The sequence below is a fragment of the Mesocricetus auratus genome, unplaced genomic scaffold (assembly GCF_017639785.1).
Source record: "Mesocricetus auratus isolate SY011 unplaced genomic scaffold, BCM_Maur_2.0 Super-Scaffold_100001, whole genome shotgun sequence".
NCBI classification, from domain to species: domain Eukaryota; kingdom Metazoa; phylum Chordata; class Mammalia; order Rodentia; family Cricetidae; genus Mesocricetus; species Mesocricetus auratus.
The window spans coordinates 8,420,035-8,433,506 of record NW_024429187.1 but is presented as its reverse complement, the minus strand read 5'-3'; the positions used below and the strand labels follow the sequence as shown (position 1 = coordinate 8,433,506).

Here is a 13,472-nt window from a genome sequence, read left to right as displayed (position 1 = left end):
AAAGAGAAGAGGGAAACGGCTCTGAAACAGCCACTTAGGGCGGGGAAAAAAAAAGATTCGGTGCTGATGTAAGTGTGGGAAGTTTACAATCCACAGCAAAGCAGGCTCTGTTGGGATGGCGGGGAGTACTTGCTCTTCTAATTAGAGCTCTGGAGGTGTGAGCACAAAATGTGTTGCCGAGTGAAAAAGCTTGGCCATGGGGTTGCAGCACCACGGAAGGGCAGGAGGCAGTGGTGTGCTGGCTGTGTGGTGTGCCTCATTCTAGCAGTGCGGAGCTGCTGGGTTCCGGGATGCTTTACCTCTGCCGCCACATGGCTACTCACAATGCTAATGTGCCTTCCACAGCCAGCCTCTTGTGTGTATATGTTATATATGCAAATGTCCACTATCCTGTGTGAGTGCATGTGTGTGCACACATGTGTGTGTGTGGTGTGATGTGTGTGGTCTGTGTGTGATGTGTGTGTGTATGTATAGACCAGAAGAGGATGCTGGGTATCTTACTTCATCATCCTCCATCTCAATGGACAGAGGGTCTCTCATTGAACCTAAAGATAGCAGTCAGTGAATTCAGAGATATTCCCACCAGCCCCCTCATAGTGCTGTGTTTATACCCACACACATGACCATGTTTGGCTTTTAATGTGGGTCCTAGGTATTTGATCGGAGGTCTTCATTCTAGTACAGTGAGCTTTCTACCCAAATAGCCATCTCTAAAAGTCACTAATCCTTTTGATTTTTAAAATGTTTATTATTTGAGTGTGTGCTCGTGCATGCGTGGACACATATACATGCACAGGAGTGTGTGTCCATCCCTGGGATTAACCTCAGTGTCAGCCTCTGTGGTAAAACTGTCTTTCCCTCACAGGACTGTACCTGCAGCATACCAAACTTTAGAACAAAATTATTCAGCAGTTCCATAATGTTATGAGCTATTACCATTGACAACAACTGGTAACAAAGATGTAGGATCGCTGTCTTCTTTTCTCCAAGCATCTGACCAGGTGCTACTAAGGTGTTATGATGGGTTTGTAGCTTGAGCTGAAATATACATTCAGCCATAAGGCATACCTGGTTGTTATTATGAAAATTATTTTATGAATTCAAAGCAACACCATGGTAACAGTAACATAAGCCCTCACAGTGTAAAATTGGAACTTAAGGGAATGGGGGAAACATGCTTACTGCCGCAATGAAGTGTGACTGCATGAGGGGCAGTGTCCTTAAATTCAGAAGGGTCCTGCTTGCTGAAATTCCCTTTAAATAAAGGTGTACACACTTAGAAAATAAATGGCTCCCATTTTCATTGAACACCACACACACACACACACACACACATAAACACACGCACTGGTGTGTATGTCATGGCATGTGTGTGCAGGTCAGAGGACAACATGCAGAAGCCAGTTCTCTCTCTCTATCATGTGATCCCCAAGATCAGACTCAGGTTGTCAGTCTTGACAGCATGTACCTTGCCCACTGACTCATCTCTCCAGCCCTTTTAGAAGGCTTGGCTTCTAAAGAATGTATGAATTAAGGCACAGTAATTCCAAATCACCTTCCTCAAATGTGAGTCATGGAGTCTACATAATATCACAGGCTTTACCTCAATAACTCGTGGTGGCCTCTAGTCATACTAAAGTCTATAGAACGGACATGAGTAGGCTCCGAAGTTAAGTCACACATCCTAGGCATTATTATACATAACTGTTTAATATTTTATGGTAAAAAACAAAAACAGTGTAGAGTTCTGCCTGCTTTGCATTAAAAAGAATAGGTTCATATCAAAGAGAACAACCCTGGTTACTCCCACACTTAGCCTTAGTTTTTGCATCTTCAACAGTTCAGACATCTTACTAGGCATTTGATTGTATGTTTTAAGTATATATATATATATATATATATATATATATATATGTATCAAGACTGTAAATATGTGATAATGTAACAAAGGGTACTAGCTAAAGAAATTGCCACCTGCCCCAAGGCAGAGGAGAAAAAGCTGTGTTGGGATTTGGGGACAAATGGGAGCTTCATGACGACATCTAGTAGTTATGATGCTGTTGACTGGTGCCCTTGCAAACATTATAACAACTAAGACTATTCTATGCCTTCACTTGCAAAACAGAAAATAACAGTACCTGCCTTGAGGTATTTCTGTCTCGATTCTTGAAGCTATCAAGTGTCAACTATGCATTAGGCTTTCAAAGTTATTTTTGACCATTTTCACAGGATATGAGCTCATACTCCAATACAGAAAGCATGCTTTGTGCCTGTATCAAAGTCACAGCAATTTGGAGAGACGTACACGTTTCAATACCAGTGATGGAGGAAGGGCATGCAGAATGGAAGAGAAGCACCACTTTCTGACGGGGACTTGACCATAAAATGTGTCTGCTGGAATCTATGAGCAGCACAGTATCGCTTCCTCTAATGGGGAGACTGATAAGAGTCAGTAAATGGAAGCCCAGAGATTTTAATCTCAGGATTGACAGATTTGAGTGTCTGAATGATGTACTTGGTACACTAACTGAAATTCAGGACTGGGTAATGAGACACACTTCATCACTATTATCAAGATTATTTTTATTACTTTTGTGAAATTGAAATGTCTGGGTCATGAAGAAACATATTACAACATTAAGATGTGTTGTTTTAAAAACCTCTGAAAACTATGTACTTCACACGTCCCTAATCGCAAATGGCATCATTAGAGCAGGCACGAATGGCTGAGGTGCACGGGGGATACTTAAGCTTACCTTTTCCTTGATATCACAAATGACCTACATTCCAGAAAGCACATATTGCTGCCCAACCGAAAGAACACAAGTCTCCTATCTAATATCCATGAGTTAATTGGGAAGGCAAATCTGGAGTCTCCATTGAGTAGGAGAGAACCTTGTGTAATTAGGGAGCTCAGGAAACCACACACGAGCAATATAACCACGGTGTCAATGTGAGCATTCTACAATGGAATGAACACTAACCCCCCATGAGATCTCCATGCTGACAGTGATTATCAGCTGAGGATCGCTTCACCACGAATTTCCTAAATGCAAAACACTCTTGTCCAGACCCTTGTACAGCACCATGTGTCCTCAGTCTTCCAGAAGTCCCTGGACATCGAGAAACGACAGCTAAGAGGAAAAAATGTGTAGTGTTGGATACTAATTGTTTTTGGTAAACAAAACATGGGATAACATACTTCTTGCAAAAAAATGATGAACTAAAATTATGTAGAAAAAGCTACAGGAAAGACTCAGTCTTTCATTGCCCCTTTGGTACCTGTGTAGACAGGTAGGGGGCCCTGGACTATGCTGCCTAAACTCACTTCTGCTGCCCTTTCAACATCCCATGCAGTCAGTGAACCATAGTGAACCAAAGACCAAACCTCAAGGCTACTCAATATTCTTAGAACAAATGCAGGCCGTGTGCTCAGTCCTAAAGGAGGCACCCTAGAGGTCCTGCAGAAAGTGGTTGAAGAGTAAGCTGGGAACTATGGAGAAAAGATGTGGAAAGCAATCTTCAGGGTAGGGCATATCCATTGCAAATACGATCTCACAGTAGCTGCAGTTGACTGCGCTGGACCTGTTTAAGACTGTCAAAAGTCATCATGTTTTGGGGAGGGGTCCATGGGGTCCTATCATTCTAATCTAATTTGCTTTTGAGTTGCTGTGACAAACACTATGCCTAGAAAGCTACATGGGGAAGAGTTTATTTTTGTTTATTCTTCTAGGTCATAATTCATTAATAAACCACAAAGGAATGCTGTCTGCTGGCTAGTTCCCTCTAACTCATGCTCAGATAACACACACACACACACACACACACACACACACACACACACACACACACGTGCGCGCATGCATGTGAGCACACAGGCAACAAACAAACAAACCCCAGGAACACCTGCTTAGGGTTGGCACCATCCGCAATGCATTGGGTCCTCCTTTACCAATAACAATCAGGAAAATGTCCCACAGACAAGCCACAGACCATTTTGATGGAGGCATGTCCTCAACTGAGGTTTCTCTTTCTCAAGCGACTTCAGTTTGTGTCACATTGACAATAAAAACTAACCAGTGTAACTTCCATGATGAACTATTGGCAACTGGTGGATTCTAGGGAAGGGACAGCCATTGCCTTCAGTGTTGTACCAGATACTGAGTCCATAAGGTTCCAATGAATAGTTCCAAGTCCTTGGCCATACATTGTATCCAGTTAAAAATCAATGGGCAACAAAGTAAAACAAAAAGGCATAAATGTGGGAAAGCAACTAACTGTAGGGAGGCCTGGGCATGGGTGAGAGGAGTGGAAGGAATAAAGGAATGTAAGAGAGAGTGGGGGAGTGGGAGTAAACAGAATGGATTATATCTATGCTTGAAATTGCCAAAGAACAAATTTAACCAAAAAAGTATGTTGGAACAACAGACAGAATGACTCAGTGTAAGGTTATCATTGCCAAAGTTGAAGTCCATATGAACTGCCAGTGTAACAATAAACGACAATTTGGAAAAAATGAGTTAGAAGAGGAATTGTGGTTACAAATGAAGCTCTTCTTAACTTAATTTAATTCTTAATTTCCTACCTTATAAGAGAAGGTTACCAACAAGGATTTAATCACATTCAAGTTTATTACTACAGGCTCTCTTTCACAATGAAGAAGTTTCTATATAGACAGCATTACCAAAGAACTGACTGAAAATTTGATTGTGGGTGCATGATTTCGTAATCAATTTTGTTTATGGCTTTGTTAGAGAAAATGGAGAAACAAAGATTGTAATTAAGCAATACTTCAAAGGAAAATCCACTTGGCTTTAGAGGACTGGGAAATTCCTCATTATTTCCACTGCAGGAATTAGTCAAGTAGTCCCCAAATCCTTAAGCAATGCTGGGGCTGTGATGCACTTTGATTTAGTCGGCTAGTGTCAATCCTTTTTAATCTCACAATTACAGCAATAAGAGGGGAGCACTTGTTTATGTGCAGGGTATGAAATCCTTCATAGCAGTAGCTGAGATGTGTTTGTTCTCTTATAAGTTAGAAAACTTACAGTAGCTGCAGGGTCAGCTTTGGCACACGGTTGAGAATTCTACGTTTCAAGAAATCTTGGGTCAGTGGGATTTTGTTTTGTTTTTCTTTGGTTTTGTTTCGTTTTGTCTCCTTGGACTTCCCCCCCCCCCATGATGCATCTGCTCATTGACACTCTACTTCTGTCTTCACCTCTGAGAAGTTTCCTTAAAGCAGCCTGCCTGCCCCAGCCACTTTCACCCCAGCTATTTGCTTTGTGTTTCCTGCGAGGAGCTCTTATGTCCTCCCACCGTGTCTTTGTTTATTAGTTTAATGCCACTTTTAATTGCCTTTCTCATTATCCTGACAAAATACCTGGAAAGATTTATTTTAACATGTAGTATGAAGGAATAGAGTTCACCACAGAGGTTCAAGCATGGTGGCTAGAGCGTAGGCTGTGTTCTATCCTTCTACAGTCAGGAAATAGACGGCAGACAGGACATGGTGGGGAGGGACAGAATAACCTTAAACCACTCTCCAGTGACCCTACTTCTTTCAGTCAGGCTCCATGTCCTGAGGGTCCCAGAACTTTCTAAATGAGAGTCATCAGCTGTAGATCCATGGATCCAGAGCGGGAGCCTCTGTGAGGCACTTTGCACACTAACCACAGCAGTGAGGGGAGCCAGGGTTTGTGTAGTTGTTTACCCTTCTACCCATAGTGAGTACTCACTAGATATCTGAGGGATGATTCAAGGCTAAGTCAGGTTGGAGAGTTGCCTAATTGTACTATGCAAAAATACTGCTGGTTATCCCCTACAAGCAATATACCAGATGGATCAGGCGCATCAATTCGTGTATAATTTCCCATTCAAAGTTTATGAGAAAACAAAAACATTAATTGAAACAATCAGTTGAAATAGATTTAGTAACCCACGAAAGAAGACCGCTATGGTTCCTTAACATCTTGAAGGAACTCTTTTTCTGTTAATAATTTACTGAAAAAAATCTTTCCTTCCGTTTTATTAGACTTATAATCATACTTATGTCACTCTGGGGGATTTGATACATTATTTGTATCCTCTGCCATTACATACTCTATATTACTTAGGGCATTGCTTAATTATTGTAATAAATGCTTGTGAACTGACCTTTTTATACCGCCAAATGTTTGTGCATGACCCAAGAATTTTCCAAAGTCAATATGAAACATGTGGCCTGACTTTGTCAGCATGATATTGTCATTATGTCGGTCACAGACTCCCAGGATGAATGTTACCACACACCAGCCAGCACAAGAGTAAAAAAAGTTCCTCAAGGCCTGTCAGTTGAAAAACAATGACACAATATGACAACAGCAAAGCAGAAAAGCATCTATAATAATATGACATCTATCTATTTCTAGTATATATAATCTATAGATCTATTATATACATTTATTTCTACTACCTATCAATCTATGCATTATATCTAACAATCAATCTATCTATGTATCTATCTATGCATCTATCTATCTATTTGTCTATCATCCATCTGTATCTATTTCTATCGTCTATCTTACATTCTACACACCATTTAACAATGGTAGATGAAAAGTCAGGGCTTAACAGAAGAAATTTCAGCAAAGGGGTTTACTTATAAAAACTGGAGATTGTGTGAAAATAGAAGCTACTGGCAGGATTCAGTTTCATAAGGCATCATCTTTAGAATGTGATTTCTGTGAGCAAGAGATATCTGAGTAAAGATTCTTTATTCATTGCAAGGAACTTCATCCAGAAGGGAAAAATGCAGAGGCTTTCATCTAGTTAATATGCCAGTTAAATTGGGTTGTTCTCACATGGTGGATGAGTGAGTGAATTAGAACTCAAGGTGGATTTAATTTACTTTCCTATAAATCACAGTATCAATGGACTAAAGCATATTCTTATTTAAGTAAATTGCTTAAAATTAGTTCCAGAAGAACAAACCTTTTCATAATCTTCCTTTAAGTGGTTGTGCTGACTGAACCACTTCTTGATGGTGTTTTCTTTCAGTGGTCCTATCAGCCCAGAGTGGAGATGGATCTTGGCAAGTGTTACAGCATCTGGCACCATCTCTATTAATCCTGGATGATAATGGAGAGAGATTAAGGAAACTAACCTCCCTTCTCAGGATGAGGAACACTGAGGCCATGGACCTCAAAATGGGTGGCAACAGTGGTTGTCAGCACTATTTGGGCTTCTTCCTCTCAAACCATTTTTGTAAAACCTTTTCTAGAGGACTCCTGATTATTTGTCCTAGGGGTCATCAATTTGAGTATGCCCATCAGTGCTATCAGAAGTAGCTTGACGTTTTCTTTCTAGAACATTGGTAGAGAGCCAATGTAGATAGTCCTATGGAAGCCCATGGTCACTAGAAGAGCATATTGACTGTCATGTATCTGAGGTGGCGGGTAGGGGTGGGCAAACTGTATAGGAGGACTTCCACATTTAAACAGTGAATGTGTTTCTGCCCTTCATGAACAAAATACAATTCCTCCAGCACACACGTCAAGTGCATGGTAAAAATCTCTGTTCAGAGTGCTGAATAAATGGTTCCTTGGAAAGTGTTTGCCAAAAGAGCCTGAGAACTAGAGTTCAGAGCTCCAGCATTTCTGTAGATGTCAGGAGGACAAGTGGTACGCCTGTGAATTCCAGCCTTCAGGAAGTGAACAAAGGGTAAGGTGGGTAGCCACACCCTCAAGTCTGAAAGCCCTGGGTTCAGCAAGAGACCCCACTCGTTCTTGCCTTCCTCCACCTCCTCCTTCTGACGTGTGAGGACCAGCTAGTGCTGCGTACATACACATGGGTGGGGAGCCATCCATTGGGAGCATGGGAATCTCACCAATGGCCACATCCTCAAAAACAAGGATTTGTCATCACACTCTCTGAAAATATCAACTGTCAATAGTCCCTTGGTACAGGGTAGGGCTTGAATATCATATGTCCCATTTGTGCTTCAGTTTTAGCTGGTTTGATGTCAAGGTCTTGTGAAAGTAGCCCGCAGCTACTCAAAATTCATGAATGCAATAGCCATGTCAGGTCCAGAAGACAGGAATATTTGGGAGGATTTGGAGTAGGAAAAAAAGGAGTACATATGATCATATTTCATGAAAAAATTGTCAATAATTTTTCATAAAAGACTGTTCCTCAATATTTAGAATGGAGAGTGAAAGGGAAGATATTCTACTTCAACCTTTAGCTTTTGAATGTGTGCATACACGTGAATTTGCACCCATATGCAAAAACATTGATGCACACATTAGTACACACATACACACACACACACTCACACACACACATTTTAAAAATAAACTTCTGTTTAGGCTAATAGAAGGGCCTCTTTTAAATATTCAATTTCTGAGAGTGAGCAGAGGAGTCACGGAGGGAGCCACACGCTCCTTCCCTGCCAGACAACACTAATAAGAAACTGTAATAAATGATTTCATTTAGAAGGGAGCATGTATTGATTGAACGTAAGCAGGACCTTTGCCTCTATGGCCACTCATTTGTCAAGGCTTTTCACTGTGCTCCCAGGGTTGTTATCCTGTATAGACTGAAAATCAGAGGTCTTGGAAATATTTCCATCTTAGCAACCTTAGGAACACAATGAAAACAATGCAAATAGTATTTCAACCTCTCCTGAGATGAACATCCCTTAGTAATTCTCTAGGCACTGCTTTATAAATAAAATCACTGAAATAAATTGAAATCTAGAATTTCTTAATCTTTGCAATCCTCACAATAGTTAACAGTTGCACAATCAAATGCTCAGAGGATGAAGGGCAGCAGGAAAATTCTATGACCACAGAGAGGGCCATTAACCGAATGCCTTTTGAACAATGGGTATCCAATAAGCCCAGAATCTAATGAAAATGTAACCTTATCTTCTGAAAATGGCATTTATTTTACTCTCTGTTTTTATTGAAGAAGTGTTCTGTCAGCACAATTCCCTCACTAAATCTTGCCAACAAGATGGCTGTTGGTACACAGAGGGGTAAAGAGCATCTTCTGCCATTTGCCACTTTGGGCAAGTCTGAAGGTGTTTGTTTAGAAACTCCTTATTAACTATTAGATATTTCACCTGGGTTGCATGCTGCAAAAACAGGCAGACTTGAATAGATGGAACTGTAGCATTCCGCTGGAACCCAGCATTTATATTCACTTTCTAGAGCATGGGTGATCCATGGGACATTAGAAGCACAGTCTGGATAAAGTGGTTTTGTTATTGTGTCCTCAAAAGATTAGAACAGGGAAGAATTATGTCTATTCTGTGACACCAGAAAGGTGGAAAGCAGGAGATGACTATCCAACACAGCAGTGATCAGAGACTGTGTTTAAGAAATTAGGAAAGGTTTGGGGACCACCTGATTGGAGCAGAGCCCCTGCTATTGGAACAGAAGTAAGATTGTCTTTGATCTACCAGTGGTTCCTGAGTCAACTGAGAGGGGATTCTGCATTTAGCAGATAACCTTTCAAGTCATACTGGCTAGGACCCTGAGGCTGCTGCCAGGGCCTGGAGAAGAGAGAACCATCATAGTGATGGCTCTTTTGCAACAATGGGTTAAATAGTAGATTTTTTGGAATTAAAAAAAATGACCATATTATTTAGGAATTTTTCCAGAGTAAGTGAATGAAACCATATAACATATAAAAAATATGGTGCATAGACAATAGATTTTTATTTAGTCACAAAGAGGAATGAAGTGATGTTGATTGCTGGAAAATGGCTGCAATGAGAGACCACTATAATTAGAACAAGTGAATAAAGCCAGGACCAGAAAGACAAATACTGCATTTTCTTCCATTTGTGGAACCTAAGTTTTTTTATAGATATATAAAGCCATATACATATGCATACATACATGTACATATATGTATACATATGCATACATATACATATGCACATATATGACATGCAAGTAGAAGGGAGATCCCAGGATGGAAGGAGGACAACATGAAGGGGAAACAAAAGGTTATGAGGGTGACTATGGCAAAAACACATAATATGCTTTAAGGAAATGCTCTTTATTGAACCTTACAGTATAGAGGATCAATATTGACCATTAGCACTATTTTAAAAAGATCAACTACTTAAAGGTAGTATAACTATGTAGGAAATACCATGGCTCTGTGCAATTGCAAGCATTAATGTGAAATTTAGCAAACTTGCAAAATTAAAACATCAGTACTCTCCCAAAATAAAACTGATCAATAAACCTAAACCATGTAGTCTTTTATTCCACATTTATGTCTGGATTTCACAAAGTAAAAGAAATACTCACGTATGTTCAAAGTATTAATGTTTTCTCATAGCTTCTAGCTATTCAAAATTCTCTTTAAAATTCAATGCCATTTCTGAGCCAGGGAGATGGCTCAGGAAGCAGATCCTCTTGCCACGTAAGCCTGACGACCCAGGCTTGATTCTCAGGACCACTGCCGTAGAATAAGAGAACTGATCCTAAAAGCTGTCACCTGACCTCCACACACACAACACCACATGCATGCTTCCACCCACACACATTTTGGACACACACAAACATACATGCATACACAAATAATAACAAGTAATAAGTAAGTGTTATACCAAGTGTTTAACGATGTTTAGGATTACTTTAAACATATGCAAATTGTGTGTTAATGGTGACAATGGTTTTGAATGGACAGGTTATTTTATTATGTATGGTGCTAGACTTATGAAATGTCAGCTTCATACTTGTGAAAAGTGACAACCACTCAGGAGAAAACTTCCAAACTTTGAAGTTTGGTCCTGAATCTCCTCCTGGGCTGTCAATATCTCTTACAGCACTAGTCTGTGATGCTGGGTACCATATCATCACTGCAGATGTAAGCATATACATTATGTTAGGAAATGAAGAAAAACTGGGTAATCATTTAAAGGGACTAATTCCTAGAGGGAAGTGAAGAACATTGCAGTTAACATCTGAACTGTAAGGTCAAAATTAATATCTAACATCTAATATCTAATATTTAACATCTATCATCCTGGTTTCCAATTTTGAAAACTGTTCTTTCTTAGGAAGGAACATGCATAGGTCTTTGGATCTTTGGAAGTGGAGCCTAAGAGCTGTAGGTTTGTGGTCTATTACCAGAGAATGAGTGAGATAAATAATGTAAGTCACCTCATTTTCAAATCTGTACTGACCTTGGGCTTTTCCTGTGGACAGACATCTATAAATGATCATTTGCATATCCAGGCCCTCCTGCAGCCAGATGTTGTCCATCACTTGAATAATTTGCAGAACAAGCATATCCTGCCGGAGATCATCCCCAGCCTGTCGAAACAAGACAGCAAGCTCACACCAAGTGCCATTCAAAGCATCCCAGTGTGGCCCACATGCCCCTTCCCGCTTGAGTCATTCTAACTCAACTTAAGGTTGTTTTCCTTGTTTTGTTACTCTGAATAGAAATCTCCTTATATTTTATCCATACACAGTTTCCTAGACTCAAAGTCTAATGCAGAGAGGCACAATGAATGTGTACCCAGGTTTCAGCTCAACCAAGGGAGATCTGGAAGTGAAACTGACCAGCTCTGTCATAAGCTTATGTGTAGAGTGCAGCCTTCCCACTAGCCTGGTTCCAGAGCCACATCAGTCCCAAATGAACACACAGGAGGCTATATTAATTATTAAGCTGTTGGCCGTTTGCTTGGTTTCTTACTGGCTATCTCTGACTTAAGTATTTACCCCATAATTGTTAATCTAAGTATTTCTCTTATCAGAGAAAGGGGTCTGGACTTTTTACCCCTATGGCGGCTACATCGTGGCTCTCTGTGTTTCTTTTTCCCAGAATCCTCCTCGACTCCTAGTCACCTCTCTTGCTTCCCTATTGGCCAACATTGTTTTATTCAACAACAAATAAGAGACAGATTTACAGAATGGCATCTCCCATCACTTATGTACAGAGTGTTGCTAATTTTCTTCAATTTTGGCTGCAGGCGATGAAACACGAACCAAAAACTCAACATAACCGACATGGAGTGTATTAGTGAAAGGGAACAGAGAGGAGTAGGTGTTAGCTAACCAGTAACAGAGATGGAAGAGAGAGAGGGGGTGGCAGGCACTTACTTAAAAGGGGAAACTTGCACATGCATACAGAGTCCTTACATCATTACCATGTAATGCATGAAGTAGCCATGTAACACAGGGCCCTTTGAGCCATCTCAGTATCTGCCTGAATGCTGGTATGAGCACCCTGCCAGTTGTCAGGGGCCAGGGTCAGAATAATGTCTGGATGTCAACACAGAGATGCAATTAGAATCCTGGTGGCTTCCTCACTATGCCATAATGAGCAACCGTCTGATGTGGTACCTGTGCATCATTGACCTCTACTGCAGATGATGCAAGGTGGTTATCAGAGGAAACCGTCTATGAAAACAAGAAGCAATAAAGGTGTGGCTTTCATCATAGGTGAAGGAAACACAATTGGTCCCAAAGGGGAAAATTCTGTGCTTTCACATAACTAAGAGTTTGATTATTCAACATTATATAAGTCTCCTAACTTATATAAAGACAACCCATACTAAGGTTTCTTTTTCTTAGTGAAAAACAGACATTTGGGATCAGTGGTGCTTAAAACTGAGAGCCAAATGTCAATTGTGAGCATCACCATCCTCATTTCCAAAATTAGCCAGGATCCACCCTGGACCTTGCTGAATGGTTGCCTGTATCAACTTGATGATTGGCAGACTCGTACTTCTACTTGATGATTGGCAGACTGGTACTTCTATTTGATGACTGGCAGACTGGCACTTCTACTTGATGATTGGCAGACTGGTACTTCCACTTGATGATTGGCAGACTGGTACTTCTAATTGATGACTGGCAGACTGGCACTTCTACTTGCTCCTCCTTGTTGGTGTCTCCTTGTGCCCTGCCCCATCTACAATTTTCTTACTGCCGTTTTCTCTTTTCCTGTGAGTTCATATTAAGACTGAAAGACTCCTTATTTATTTATTTTTGACTTATAGGGAAAAGAAAATAATCCAATTTACTGAAATAGGCAAGTGCTGACTCAAGCCTGTAATCTTAGCACTGAGGAGGTAGAGGGCTGCAGGATCAGAAGTTCAAAGAGAGCCTACATGAAACCTTCTCCTCAAAAGAAAAAGGAAAAGAAAAACAAGCAACAGCAACAAAACCAAGAATAAACATGTTTGGTGGGATGATGAGATGCTTAAATGGTTCCGTGAGTAAAGGCTATGCTCGATGAGCTCAGTTCCCAGGGCCAAGATGGTAGAGGAAGAAAACCAACTCCCACAAGACCTCTATTCATGCTCCACCATAAATGTGAGTGTGTCTGTGTATGTACTTTTGTGTACATACAATAATAAATAAGCAAGTACTTGTGGACAAAAAAATCTACCTTAAAGTAGTTTATTCTTTCTAGCTTCCACGTAAAATCCACCAATAATTTTTTTCTTTTTAAATCTAGGC

At 40.5% G+C, this 13,472-nt stretch overlaps 1 protein-coding gene across 1 annotated transcript in view; it reads right to left on the bottom strand.

The window, feature by feature from the left end:
• Pik3c2g (phosphatidylinositol-4-phosphate 3-kinase catalytic subunit type 2 gamma) overlaps positions 1-13,472 on the bottom strand; it is a 334,840-nt gene that overhangs the window by 99,453 nt on the left and 221,915 nt on the right. The window contains exons 22-24 of the mRNA XM_040743461.1: positions 11,186-11,315; positions 6,970-7,106; positions 6,154-6,323 (exon numbers count right to left, since the gene is read on the bottom strand). Coding sequence (XP_040599395.1) covers positions 6,154-6,323; positions 6,970-7,106; positions 11,186-11,315 — 437 coding nt within the window. The remainder of the gene's footprint in view (positions 1-6,153; positions 6,324-6,969; positions 7,107-11,185; positions 11,316-13,472) is intronic.